The sequence below is a fragment of the Ylistrum balloti genome, unplaced genomic scaffold (assembly GCF_031769215.1).
Source record: "Ylistrum balloti isolate Yb309-2 unplaced genomic scaffold, AGI_CSIRO_Ybal_v1 Utg369730, whole genome shotgun sequence".
In the NCBI taxonomy this organism is placed as follows: Eukaryota; Metazoa; Mollusca; class Bivalvia; order Pectinida; family Pectinidae; genus Ylistrum; species Ylistrum balloti.
This window is the reverse complement of record NW_026781945.1, coordinates 2,526,610-2,541,013: the sequence shown is the minus strand read 5'-3', so window position 1 is coordinate 2,541,013 and position 14,404 is coordinate 2,526,610. Positions and strand designations below refer to the sequence as shown.

Below are 14,404 nucleotides of genomic sequence, written 5' to 3'. Positions count from 1 at the left end.
TCATACGCCTGTGGGTTTTTTGTCCCTACATCAACTTAAAAGGTAGCCAGTCCTATGAATGATGTCCTTAACCTATAGGTTTGTCGATCTTACATAAACAATAAGCTATTTCTACAAATGTTTTCCTTAGCCTGCAGGCTTGTTGTCCTTTATTCACTTAGTGTTCTTTTAGAATCAATCATCATATTTAATGTTGTACAATTTTCACCATTTCTATCTTCTTCAGGTACTTCAGCTATCTCAGTCAACATGGAGACCGGATGAAATTCGATCTAGCGCAGGCTGAAGCAGAAGCCAGGTACTGTATAGAATCATGCTTACCATGGCCAGTAAATGTTTTGGATATTTCCTGCTTTCTCTTAAAGATCTTCAAAAGTTGTATATGAGCATAGCTTGGTAAAGTGGTGTTTATATTCATTAAGTAGGTCACTGTGGTACAGTTCTGTAAAATGGTGTTGATATACAAGAAGTAGGTCACTGTAGTACAGCTTGTTAAAGGAGTGTATTTTGTGTACTAACAATCATCCTTGTGGTTTCTGTGTTGTAACAATCATCCTTGTGGTTTCTGTGTTGTAACAATCATCCTTGTGGTTTCTGTGTTGTAACAATCATCTTTGTGACTTATGAGTGTAGCTTATTTAATGTTTCAGGCAATGTTCCGATTTGCTCAGTCAGGCTCAGTATCATGTAGCACGAGCACGCAAGATTGATGAAGCAGAGAGGGAAATGAGGAAGAGACATGAGCAAGAACGAGAGGCTATCAGAGAGAAGCATAGACAAGATGAGGTTTGTCAATATTGTATTTTAATGCAATTTTAATCCTTCATGTCTGGAGGATGAAAACAGCTTTTGATAAAACTCTTATCTTCCAAGTGGCCCTAATAGCTGTAAGCTATTCCTCTAAATTTAGGCAATATAATGTTTGTTAAACAAATTAAATTCTCGGTTGCTATGGTAATCTCATTTTTTAAATTTCTGTAAACATTCTATATAAAATGCCTGCTGTTTGAGTGATTGCCTGCTCTTTTTTATGCTGGCTACATATTCCAACTGAAGAATATCTGCAGATGTAACTGATGAAAAATACATCTTGCCCTAATTGGCTTTCGTTACCTTGTATTTGAGTGAAATATGTATTAGTAACAATGTTGCTTATACTTGATTGTTTTGATTTTCAGGAAGAAAAGCAAAAGGTCCGGGTAGAGAAGGGCCGTCGTATGATGGAGGAAAGAGCCAAGATTGTGGAGAAGGCCAAAAAGATTGCCCTGGAACCAGAAGTGGAAGATAAACCCCGCAAAAGTGTGGGCAGGGTGAGTACAGAAAAAAATGTGGACATGGTCAATATGGCAAAAGTGTGGGTAGGTAAAGTACAGAAAAAAAGTATGAGCAATATAAGTACAGAAAGTGTGGCAGGATTAGTAAAGGAAATGTGTGGCCAGGAAAAGTACAGAAACAAATGTGTACAGGGGAAGTGTGGAAAATTGTGAGCAGGTAAAGTAAAAGAAAAAAGTATGTGCAATATAAGTACAGAAAAGTATAGCAGGATTAGTAAAAAATTGGTAAAAAACAGAAAAAAATGTGGACAGGGGAAGTGTGGAAAATTGTGGGCAGGTAAAGTAAAGAAAAAAGTATTTGCAATATAAGTACAGAAAAGTGTGGCAGGATTAGTAATGGAAATGTGGGGCCAGGAAAAGTACAGAAAAAAATGTGGACAGGGGAAGTACAGAAAAGTGTGGGCATTGTTAGTAAAGGAATTGTGTTGTTAGGATAAGGAAAGAAAAAAGTGTAGGCAGGGGAAGTGTAAGTAAAGGAAAAGTGTAGGCAGGGGAAGTACAGAAAAGTGTGGGCATTGTTAGTAAAGGAATTGTGTTGTTAGGATAAAGAAAGAAAAAAATGGCAGGGGAAGTGTGGAAAATTGTGGGAAGTGTAAGTAAAGGAAAAGTTTGGGCAGGGTCAGTACAGAAAACTGGACAGGGGAAGTACAGAAAACTGGACAGGAGAAGAACAGAAAAGTGTGGGCAGGGTCAGTAAGGGGAAAGTGAGGGCAGAGTAAGTAAAAGAAAAGAGTTGAAACGGGAAGTACAAAAAAAAACAAACTGGGGACAGGTTAGTAAAGGAAAAATGTGAACAAGGAAGAACAGGAAAAAAAGTGGGGGCAGGATAAGTAAAGAAAAATGGTGGGCAGGGTTAGAAAGGAAAAGTTGCTATCAGGGTGAAGTGTGGGCAGGCTAAGAGTCACATTACCAGCTAAGGAAAGGTGAATATCAATATTTAAGGGACACATTATTGTAATGGAGAGGGAATAGGGCACATTATGGTTTGAGGAAAAACAAGGAAGAGTGAGGAGCATGTGATGTTTAGAATACATTTGATGCAAAGGAGTGGTAAGTAGAAAGTTGGTGATAAAATTGTTTTGAAAAATATATTACATAAGGATTGAAGACATTGAAGATAGACATTAGTTAAATGAAAAGTAAGGGACACATTTGGGAACATTAAGGGGAGTTAACTGTAATGTTAGGACCACATTACTGGTTATTCAGAGAGATATACAGAAGTAAATATGGAGTAGAGTATCTAAATACTACTGTCTTAAATGTTACAGAAGAAGAAGCACAATGACGATGGTGAAATTCTGTCAGAAAGTGGTGATGAAGCACCGAGGAGGAAGAGGAAAAAGAGGCTAGACAGTGGCTCGGAAGGTGAAGGGGAAAGAGACAGAGGCAAGAAGAAACGCAAGAGAGCATCCGGAAAGTAAGTATCGTGATATGATGTAGAGAACCAGTATCATTTACTGGGGGGTATGACAGTATTGTATAGTATTTGTGAACAATTTAGTAACAACTGTACAAAAAGTCCTCTAATGGGAAAATCAATAGTATTCTGATGGCAAAGAACGTTATCACTCTGATGAGGGAAAGCAATCTATGCGGCAAAGAACTCTGATGAGGGAAAAGCAGTAGTAATGTGGAGAGGGGAAGGAAAAGAATTAGCACTCAGAGAAGGTAAATCAATAGTATTCTAATGAGGGAAAAGCATGGTAAATCAATAATATTCTGATGAGGGAAAAGCATGGTAAATCAATAGTATTCTGATGAGGGGAAAGCATGGTAAATCAATAGTATTCTGGTGAGGGAAAAGCATGGTAAATCAATAATATTCTGATGAGGGAAAAGCATGGTAAATCAATAATATTCTGATGAGGGAAAAGCATGGTAAATCAATAGTATTCTGATGAGGGAAAAGCATGGTAAATCAATAATATTCTGGTGAGGGAAAAGCATGGTAAATCAATAGTATTCTGGTGAGGGAAAAGCATGGTAAATCAATAGTATTCTGATGAGGGGAAAGCATGGAAAAATCAATAGTATTCTGATGAGGGAAAAGCATGGTAAATCAATAGTATTCTGATAAGGGAAAGCATGGAAAAATTAATAGTATTCTGGTGAGGGAAAAGCATGGTAGATCAATAGTATTCTGATAAGGGAAAGCATGGAAAAATTAATAGTATTCTGGTGAGGGAAAGCATGGAAAAATCAATAGTATTCTGATAAGGGAAAGCATGGAAAAATTAATAGTATTCTGGTGAGGGAAAAGCATGGTAGATCAATAGTATTCTGATGAGGGAAAGCATGGAAAAATTAATAGTATTCTGATGAGGGGAAAGCATGGTAAATCAATAGTATTCTGATAAGGGAAAGCATGGAAAAATTAATAGTATTCTGATAAGGGGAAAGCATGGTAAATCAATAGTATTCTGGTGAGGGAAAAGCATGGTAGATCAATAGTATTCTGATAAGGGAAAGCATGGAAAAATTAATAGTATTCTGATGAGGGGAAAGCATGGTAAATCAATAGTATTCTGGTGAGGGAAAGCATGGAAAAATCAATAGTATTCTGATAAGGGAAAGCATGGAAAAATTAATAGTATTCTGGTGAGGGAAAAGCATGGTAGATCAATAGTATTCTGATGAGGGAAAGCAAGGAAAAATCAACAGTATTCTGATGAGGGAAAAGCATGGTAGATCAATAGTATTCTGATGAGGGGAAAGCATGGAAAAATTAATAGTATTCTGATGAGGGGAAAGCATGGTAAATCAATAGTAGTCTGGTGAGGGAAAAGCATGGTAGATCAATAGTATTCTGATAAGGGAAAGCATGGAAAAATTAATAGTATTCTGATGAGGGGAAAGCATGGTAAATCAATAGTATTCTGGTGAGGGAAAAGCATGGTAGATCAATAGTATTCTGATAAGGGAAAGCATGGAAAAATTAATAGTATTCTGATGAGGGGAAAGCATGGTAAATCAATAGTATTCTGGTGAGGGAAAGCATGGAAAAATCAATAGTATTCTGATAAGGGAAAGCATGGAAAAATTAATAGTATTCTGGTGAGGGAAAAGCATGGTAGATCAATAGTATTCTGATGAGGGAAAGCAAGGAAAAATCAACAGTATTCTGATGAGGGAAAAGCATGGTAGATCAATAGTATTCTGATGAGGGGAAAGCATGGAAAAATTAATAGTATTCTGATGAGGGAAAGCAAGGAAAAATCAATAGTATTCTGATGAGGGAAAAGCATGGTAAATCAATAGTATTCTGATGAGGGGAAAGCATGGAAAAATTAATAGTATTCTGATGAGGGGAAAGCATGGAAAAATTAATAGTATTCTGGTGAGGGGAAAGCATGGAAAAATTAATAGTATTCTGATGAGGGGAAAGCATGGAAAAATTAATAGTATTCTGATGAGGGGAAAGCATGGAAAAATTAATAGTATTCTGATGAGGGAAAAGTATGGAAATATCAATAGTATTCTGATGAGGGAAAGCAAGGAAAAATTAATAGTATTCTGGTGAGGGGAAAGCATGGAAAAATTAATAGTATTCTGATGAGGGAAAAGCATGGAAAAATCAATAGTATTCTGGTGAGGGAAAAGCATGGTAAATCAATAGTATTCTGATGAGGGAAAGCATGGTAAATCAATAGTATTCTGGTGAGGGAAAGCATGGAAAAATCAATAGTATTCTGGTGAGGGAAAGCATGGTAAATCAATAGTATTCTTGTGAGGGAAAAGCATGGTAGATCAATAGTATTCTTGTGAGGGAAAAGCATGGTAGATCAATAGTATTCTGATGAGGGAAAGCAAGGAAAAATCAATAGTATTCTGATGAGGGAAAAGCATGGTAGATCAATAGTATTCTGATGAGGGAAAAGCATGGTAAATCAATAGTATTCTGGTGAGGGAAAAGCATGGTAGATCAATAGTATTCTGATGAGGGAAAGCATGGAAAAATTAATAGTATTCTGATGAGGGAAAAGCATGGTAGATCAATAGTATTCTGATGAGGGAAAAGTATGGAAATATCAATAGTATTCTGATGAGGGAAAGCAAGGAAAAATCAATAGTATTCTGATGAGGGAAAAGCATGGTAGATCAATAGTATTCTGATGAGGGAAAAGTATGGAAAAATTAATAGTATTCTGATGAGGGGAAAGCATGGAAAAATCAAAAATCAATAGTATTCTGATGAGAGAAAAGCATGGAAAGACAAGTCATTCCAATTTTTCAAATATGGTTTTTTAACATCAAAATTCCACCATGATAAAAACATGTATAAATGGAGAAAATCTGCATTGTTTTAACATTGTTTAATAGGTCGAGGAGAGGAGGTGGAGATGACAGTGATGATGAGGATGATGATCGACCAGCAAGGAAACGTAAGGGCAAGAAGGAAAAAGTATCAAAGAAGAAATTGGATGAGGATGGACTCACAGCTAAACAACGCAGGAAGGTCGTCTCCAAGGAGATCATATCATCAAGTGAAGGGTCCGATTCTGAAGGGGCACGCCGACTCAAAATTGATGATCCGTAAGTTGTTAAAATTTTCTCTATTCCATAAATTAGATGAGCAGAATTTGAATGATAAACACTCGGTATAGACTAACAAAACAAAGCCCTCCGAATTTATCATTATTAGGTATGAATTACTGATAGTTCTATTTATAAGAATAGATCCTAGAGGATTTAATGTTGACTTGTTTGAATTCTACTTGTTTGGGTTGTATTACCTGCCCAACTCAGGTAGATATAAAATCCAGACTCCAGCCTTTCTGTGTTTAGCAAGGGTTTGGTGTTTTGACTGTATTTCAAATATTAAGAAAAGTCTGATGGCTGATACATATAGATGATGTTACATGAGTGTAAGTGTAATGTGGGATTTATTTTAAAATTTCAATAATTTGATACATTGGCATATCAAATTATTGAAAGAGTTTAATAAATCCTATATTTCGTGGTCACAATTGTGATATTCTACTTATCATATCCCTGTTATTTTTTTTAAATAAGTGACAAGTTTCCCTATAAGGCAGATTTATTTTGAAGCAAACCGTGAGTGTTTCACTACTGAGACAATTATGTTAAGTCATGAAAACGTGAATTATTTATGATGTCACAGTAGTGTTGATACACATGTATCTTATGATATTTATGATATGGTCATATGACATCACACCACAAGCTAGTTATGTGATAAAGACAGTTGTATAACTTTTGGGGTTGTTACTGATTATAAGCATTTTGTTGAAACAGTGGCAGTGACTCTGAGCAGGAAGATGGTGTTGGAAGGAAGCGAAGAATCCTCTCCTCTGCTAGCAGTGATGAGGGTAGTGGTTCAGACAATGACAGACGTGGCTCTGGTTCTGACAGTGGAAGATCACGCCGAAGTTCAAGATCTGGACGACGCTCTGGCTCAGGATCCAGTTCAGAGAGAGGTTCACCTCGTAGGTCAGGAAGCGAATCTGATGGAGGGAGAAAAAGTGGATCAGGCAGTGAGTCAGACGGAGGCCGAAAATCACCTGCAGGGTCAAGAAGTGGAAGTGAGGCTGGTTCCGCACCAGGATCACCGGCTGGTTCTGGAAGTGGTGGTGGATCACCAGCTGGTTCCGAGGACAGTGATTGATATAAGACATGTTGTGGTATGCTGCAGAACCTTATGTGAGACACTTATCTGAGGCTGATGGAAGTGTATCCTACTTCAGTGGATTGAATTTTGAGGGTCTCTATGGTGGAATGAATTTATTGATATATGGTATTATGTATCAGGGGTCACTGTGGCCGAGTTCTGAATGCATCTGGCATCTTTGCCACTAAGCCTTCACTTCTGGGTTGCTTTTAGGAAAAACAAAAAGTTTATAAGATTTAAACAATCCTATAATAACTATTCAACAATACTACATATTTTTTGGCATCCTGTGACTAGAACTGATATCAACTTATTGTATCTTATCATTAGTACAAATTATGTTTCCATTTTAAGTTATCTATAAACAGAGCAGAATTATTGGCAAATGACACTGGATGTCTGGTCAACAGGACTGTTTACCTGTATTTTCAGTTTGTCAGAAATGTGGAAATGCAAGCAACCATGATTGCTTTAGTCTGCTGAAGTATGGACATAGTATTGTCTATAAAAATATGTATGTAGCAATTTGTGACATTTGTAAAACTTCATACTTGATAACATCTTACAAATTTCCTTAAGCAAATTTTAGGTGTTCAAAATTTTAGGCCTCAGAAAAGACTATTTTAACCTATTCCTTTAAAAATAGGTTTAAACTGCATTTCAGTTTGACTCATTGGATTTCTGAAATCATGAAAATTTGAATTTTAAACTTGGATAAAAGAGTAGATTTTCTTGTAAATAGAGGTTTGCAAATATGATAGCCACACTGGAGAAGTGTATTGTTGTACATATAAATCATTTAGCCTGATATCTCAGAACTGAATTTCATTGAAAGGTTAATCAGTCCATAGACATTAGTTTGTTGATATCACTGGTCTCTCATCTTCATTTGACTTTTGGCTAAAGGATCGAATATTTTTGACAAGAGTTATTGCCCTTTTTGCACATGGGTACAATGCCCAGTTGTTCAAGTACTAATAAACTAACATTTGAAAATTATCCAAAAGATAGTTGATGTGTTTGTTCTCTCTGCTCCGTTTCTCAATTTTGTATTATTTGATAGAGGTTTAGTCTCTGTAAAATCTGACAGACGAATGTAAAGTAACAACAGTATATTATCTGTAATGAATTTAAATGTGATGTGTTCAGATTTTTTTGTATATAAATAAAATGGATTTTCTACCATGTACTGCTCAGCGTTTTTAATGTTCATGAGAAAAAGTGCTTATCAGAGAAGAAATCAAACTCAAACATAACCAGCAGATATATATGACAATACTAGGAGGAGTGAGGAGGTTCTCTGTGTTAAGTTCAACACAAGAACGATCCAGGAGGTTTTCTATGTGTAGGTCAATACAAGAAGGAGCCAGGCACTTTTCTTATTGCAGGTCAACACAAAAAAGATCCAGGTGCTTCTGTGGGTTGAGATCAATAAAAGAAGTAGCAAGCTGGTTCTTGCAAGACAAGAAGGGGCTAAGTGGTTTTCTGGGTGCAGGTCAAGGAAGGCAGAGCAAGGTGGTTCTCTGTGTGAAGGTCAATACAAGCTGGAGAGAAGAGGTTCTCTGTGTGTAGATCAATACAAGCTGGAGAGAAGAGGTTCTCTGTGTGTAGATCAATACAAGCTGGAGAGAAGAGGTTCTCTGTGTGTAGATCAATACAAGCTGGAGAGAAGAGGTTCTCTGTGTGTAGATCAATACAAGCTGGAGAGAAGAGGTTCTCTGTGTGTAGATCAATACAAGCTGGAGAGAAGAGGTTCTCTGTGTGTAGATCAATACAAGCTGGAGAGAAGAGGTTCTCTGTGTGAAGGTCAATACAAGCTGGAGAGAAGAGGTTCTCTGTGTGTAGGTCAATACAAGCTGGAGAGAAGAGGTTCTCTGTGTGTAGATCAATACAAGCTGGAGAGAAGAGGTTCTCTGTGTGTAGATCAATACAAGCTGGAGAGAAGAGGTTCTCTGTGTGTAGATCAATACAAGCTGGAGAGAAGAGGTTCTCTGTGTGTAGATCAATACAAGCTGGAGAGAAGAGGTTCTCTGTGTGTAGATCAATACAAGCTGGAGAGAAGAGGTTCTCTGTGTGTAGGTCAATGCAAGGAGAGAGAAGAGGTTCTCTGTGTGTTGGACAATGCAAGCTGGAGAGAAGAGGTTCTCTGTGTGTAGGTCAATACAAGCTGGAGAGAAGAGGTTCTCTGTGTGTAGATCAATACAAGGAGAGAGCAAGGTGGTTCTCTGTGTGTAGGTCAATACAAGGAGAGGTGGTTCTCTGTGTGTAGGTAAATACAGGGAGGAGCAAGGTGGTTCTCTGGGTGTTCTCTGGTGTACAATACAAGGAGAGAAGGTGGTTCTCTGTGTGTAGGTCAATACAGGGAGGAGAGAAGTGGTTCTCTGGGTGTAGGTAAATACAGGGAGGAGCAAGGTGGTTCTCTGGTTGTAGGTAAATACAGGGAGGAGCAAGGTGGTTATCTGGGTGCTGGACAATACAAGGAGGAGCAAGGTGGTTCTCTGTGTGTAGGTAAATACAAGGAGAGAAGGTGGTTCTCTGTGTGTAGGTCAATACAAGGAGAGGTGGTTCTCTGTGTGTAGGTAAATACAAGGAGGAGAAAGGTGGTTCTCTGGGTGAAGAGGTTCTGTACAAGGAGGAGCAAGGTGTTCTCTGTGGTGTAGGTAAGAAGAGGTTCTCTGTGTGTAGATCAATACAGGGAGTAGAAGAGGTTCTCTGTGTGTAGATCAATACAAGCAAGGTGGTTCTCTGGGTGTAGGTAAATACAGGGAGGAGCAAGGTGGTTCTCTGGGTGTAGGTAAATACAAGGAGGAGCAAGGTGGTTCTCTGGGTGTAGGTAAATACAAGGAGGAGCAAGGTGGTTCTCTGGGTGTAGGTAAATACAAGGAGGAGCAAGGTGGTTCTCTGGGTGCTGGACAATACAAGGAGGAGCAAGGTGGTTCTCTGGGTGTAGGTAAATACAAGGAGGAGCAAGGTGGTTCTCTGGGTGTAGGTAAATACAAGGAGGAGCAAGGTGGTTCTCTGGGTGTAGGTAAATACAAGGAGGAGCAAGGTGGTTCTCTGGGTGTGGTCAATACAAGGAGGAGCAAGGTGGTTCTCTGGGTGTAGGTAAATACAGGGAGGAGCAAGGTGGTTCTCTGGGTGTAGGTAAATACAGGGAGGAGCAAGGTGGTTCTCTGGATGTAGGTAAATACAAGGAGGAGCAAGGTGGTTCTCTGGGTGTAGGTAAATACAGGGAGGAGCAAGGTGGTTCTCTGGGTGTAGGTAAATACAAGGAGGAGCAAGGTGGTTCTCTGGGTGTAGGTAAATACAGGGAGGAGCAAGGTGGTTCTCTGGGTGTAGGTAAATACAAGGAGGAGCAAGGTGGTTCTCTGGGTGTAGGTAAATACAGAGAAGAGCAAGGTGGTTCTCTGGGTGTAGGTAAATACAGGAAGGAGCAAGGTGGTTCTCTGGGTGTAGGTAAATACAAGGAGGAGCAAGGTGGTTCTCTGGGTGTAGGTAAATACAAGGAGGAGCAAGGTGGTTCTCTGGGTGTAGGTAAATACAGAGAGGAGCAAGGTGGTTCTCTGGGTGTAGGTAAATACAGGGAGGAGCAAGGTGGTTCTCTGGGTGATGGACAATACAAGGAGGAGCAAGGTGGTTCTCTGGGTGTAGGTAAATACAGGGAGGAGCAAGGTGGTTCTCTGGGTGTAGGTAAATACAGGGAGGAGCAAGGTGGTTCTCTGGGTGTAGGTAAATACAAGGAGGAGCAAGGTGGTTCTCTGGGTGTAGGTAAATACAGGGAGGAGCAAGGTGGTTCTCTGGGTGTAGGTAAATACAGGGAGTAGCAAGGTGGTTCTCTGGGAGAAGGACAATACACGGAGGAGCAAGGTGGTTCTCTGGGTGTAGGTAAATACAAGGAGGAGCAAGGTGGTTGTCTGGGTGTAGGTAAATACAGGGAGTAGCAAGGTGGTTCCCTGGGTGCTGGACAATACAAGGAGGAGCAAGGTGGTTCTGTGGGTGCTGGACAATACAAGGAGGAGCAAGGTGGTTCTCTGGGTGTAGGTAAATACAGGGAGGAGCAAGGTGGTTCTCTGGGTGGTGGACAATACAAGGAGGAGCAAGGTGGTTCTCTGGGTGTAGGTAAATACAAGGAGGAGCAAGGTGGTTGTCTGGGTGTAGGTAAATACAGGGAGTAGCAAGGTGGTTCCCTGGGAGCTGGACAATACAAGGAGGAGCAAGGTGGTTCTCTGGGTGTAGGTAAATACAAGGAGGAGCAAGGTGGTTCTCTGGGTGAAGGACAATACACGGAGGAGCAAGGTGGTTCTCTGGGTGTAGGTAAATACAAGGAGGAGCAAGGTGGTTGTCTGGGTGTAGGTAAATACAGGGAGTAGCAAGGTGGTTCCCTGGGTGCTGGACAATACAAGGAGGAGCAAGGTGGTTCTCTGGGTGCTGGACAATACAAGGAGGAGCAAGGTGGTTCTCTGGGTGTAGGTAAATACAAGGAGGAGCAAGGTGGTTGTCTGGGTGTAGGTAAATACAAGGAGGAGCAAGGTGGTTCTCTGGGTGTAGGTAAATACAAGGAGGAGCAAGGTGGTTGTCTGGGTGTAGGTAAATACAGGGAGTAGCAAGGTGGTTCCCTGGGTGCTGGACAATACAAGGAGGAGCAAGGTGGTTCTCTGGGTGCTGGACAATACAAGGAGGAGCAAGGTGGTTCTCTGGGTGTAGGTAAATACAGGGAGGAGCAAGGTGGTTCTCTGGGTGATGGACGATACAAGGAGGAGCAAGGTGGTTCTCTGGGTGTAGGTAAATACAAGGAGGAGCAAGGTGGTTCTCTGGGTGGTGGACAATACACGGAGGAGCAAGGTGGTTCTCTGGGTGGTGGACAATACAAGGAGGAGCAAGGTGGTTCTCTGGGTGTAGGTAAATACAAGGAGGAGCAAGGTGGTTCTCTGGGTGTAGGTAAATACAGGGAGGAGCAAGGTGGTTCTCTGGGTGATGGACAATACACGGAGGAGCAAGGTGGTTCTCTGGGTGCTGGACAATACAAGGAGGAGCAAGGTGGTTCTCTGGGTGTAGGTAAATACAGGGAGTAGCAAGGTGGTTCACTGGGATAAGGACAATACACGGAGAAGCAAGGTGGTTCCCTGGGTGCTGGACAATACAAGGAGGAGCAAGGTGGTTCTCTGGGTGCTGGACAATACAGGGAGGAGCAAGGTGGTTCTCTGGGTGTAGGTAAATACGGGGAGGAGCAAGGTGGTTCTCTGGGTGCTGGACAATACAAGGAGGAGCAAGGTGGTTCTCTGGGAGAAGGACAATACAAGGAGGAGCAAGGTGGTTCTCTGGGAGAAGGACAATACAAGGAGGAGCAGGGTGGTTCTCTGGGTGTAGGTAAATATGGGGAGGAGCAAGGTGGTTCTCTGGGTGCTGGACAATACAGGGGGAGCAAGGTGGTTCCCTGGGTGTAGGTAAATACAGGGAGGAACAAGGTGTTTCTCTGGGAGAAGGACAATACACGGAGGAGCAAGGTGGTTCTCTGGGTGTTGGACAATACAAGGAGGAGCAAGGTGGTTATCTGGGTGCTGGACAATACAGGGAAGAGCAGTGTAGGACAAAATTAATATCAGGAGCAAGGCCGTTCACTGTGTAGGGAAATTAAATAAAAGGCGAGGTGATAAGCGAGTAGGCCATCACTTGAAAGAGCAAGCACACCACATCCTTATTGACGTACAACATTGACGTATCCACTAATATGGCAGCTGTGACATCTTGTTTACTAGATACTGTAGGGAGTGGTGTAAAGTACTTTGAATGAGTTAATGGTTTAAATATGTTTTTAGTGCCGCCGCTATTTCATGGGGCCGTCAATAGCCAACAATGTCACATTTACCTTTATCAATCTGAGGATTTTGATTAAAATGGACACAAGAATTAGATAACAATTGAATCAAGATAATCAATAATCAAGAAACAATGGCATATGTTTGTCATACATTTTCCTGTTTTAAACTTTCAAAGAAGTGTGAACTGTTCACAGCACACCAGTATAACCAATCACGTTGATAGTACATAAGAAAACAATCGTAATTTAAGCAGTGGGAACATGTACACAAAAGGATTATGTTTCATTTGTTGAGGCAAATCAAAATGATATTAAGTTCGGAAAAATGTGATGATGACACAGTAAATGGTTAGAAATAATTAAAGACAACAAAAACGTCAAACTTCACATTCCCCAATACTGAAAATATGTTTCCGACTATGATATTTCACAGTCATTTCTCATGTTTAAAGTTTTCCTATTAGCAGTGAATATCTATCTAACAAATCAAAGAAACGAAACGCACCTTAAATCATTTCACATTAAATTTCGAAAGTAGAGGTATCGAAGCCCCGATAAAGACGGCTTACTCCCAATTTCGCCTTAGCTGTCAATTTCATGGTAAAAAATTATTCCCATTTCGCCTTAGTGCCAAAACCAGGTAGGAAGGAGTCAGCTAAGGCGAAATGGAACCTTGTATATACAAAATAAGGAAGTCAAGTAATTAATTTAATAATGTTTATTTAGCTATATACTAGTATTCTTTTTGCAATGTCATCCATACAAACATAATTAACATTATAGATATATGTCTGAGTGACGGCATTACGGGAAGCACATTTGAAATCAAGGCTAACTGTGCTCGGTGAGAAGTTCAGGTTGGGTCTAATGGCAATGCCTTTCAGAAGCGTGAATAATCTGTCGTAGGTGTTAGTATCTCTCTTCAGCAGTAATGAATACACAAGCGGAAACATAACAGTACCAACAAAAGCATGGATGGTGAAGATACTGTCAAACATCTGTGGGGCTGTATAAAAGGTTCCATCGCAGTAGACGAACTCGGCAGAGCATAGATGTACTAGGTTCTCGTCAGTAGTGAATATCAGTATTTTGTCGTTGTCTCCATCATTTGCTTGTACTTAATCCACTGGTGGTCTGGGTAAATTTACCTTCAAGTTGTACCTCTGGTCTGGTGTTCGGAATTGGCGGTAGTGTCTTCTTTCTGCTACGATAGAATGTGTCCTGTTTCGTTGAAATGGGTTGCAGTGGAGAAGGAAATCCTCATTATAGGGCTGGAATAGTTTTGTCTCAAGTTATAGTCGTTATACTGTATACAGTTTTATATCCGGTAACAGTTTGATATCCGGTGACAGTTTGATATCAGGTAACAGTTTGATTTCCAGTATCAGTTTGATATCCAGTAACAATTTGATATCCGGTAACAATTTGATATCCGGTAACAGATTGATATCCGGTAACAGTTTGATATCCGGTAACAGTTTGATATCCGGTAACAGTGTGATATCCAGTAAAAGTGTGATATCTGGTAACAGTTTGATATCCGGTAACAATTTGATATCCGGTAACAGTTTGATATCCGGTAATAATTTGATATCCGGTAACAATTTGATATCCGGTAAC

The 14,404-nt window shown here is 40.2% G+C and overlaps 1 protein-coding gene across 1 annotated transcript in view; it reads left to right on the top strand.

The window, feature by feature from the left end:
• LOC132565658 (RNA polymerase-associated protein CTR9 homolog) overlaps window positions 1-8,151 on the top strand; it is a 41,151-nt gene extending 33,000 nt beyond the window's left edge. The window contains exons 19-24 of the mRNA XM_060230353.1: window positions 227-298; window positions 651-786; window positions 1,179-1,310; window positions 2,606-2,754; window positions 5,658-5,870; window positions 6,594-8,151. Of these exons, the coding sequence (XP_060086336.1) occupies window positions 227-298; window positions 651-786; window positions 1,179-1,310; window positions 2,606-2,754; window positions 5,658-5,870; window positions 6,594-6,963 (1,072 nt within the window). The 3' untranslated portion in view covers window positions 6,964-8,151. The remainder of the gene's footprint in view (window positions 1-226; window positions 299-650; window positions 787-1,178; window positions 1,311-2,605; window positions 2,755-5,657; window positions 5,871-6,593) is intronic.
• The last annotated feature ends 6,253 nt before the right edge of the window (window positions 8,152-14,404 follow it).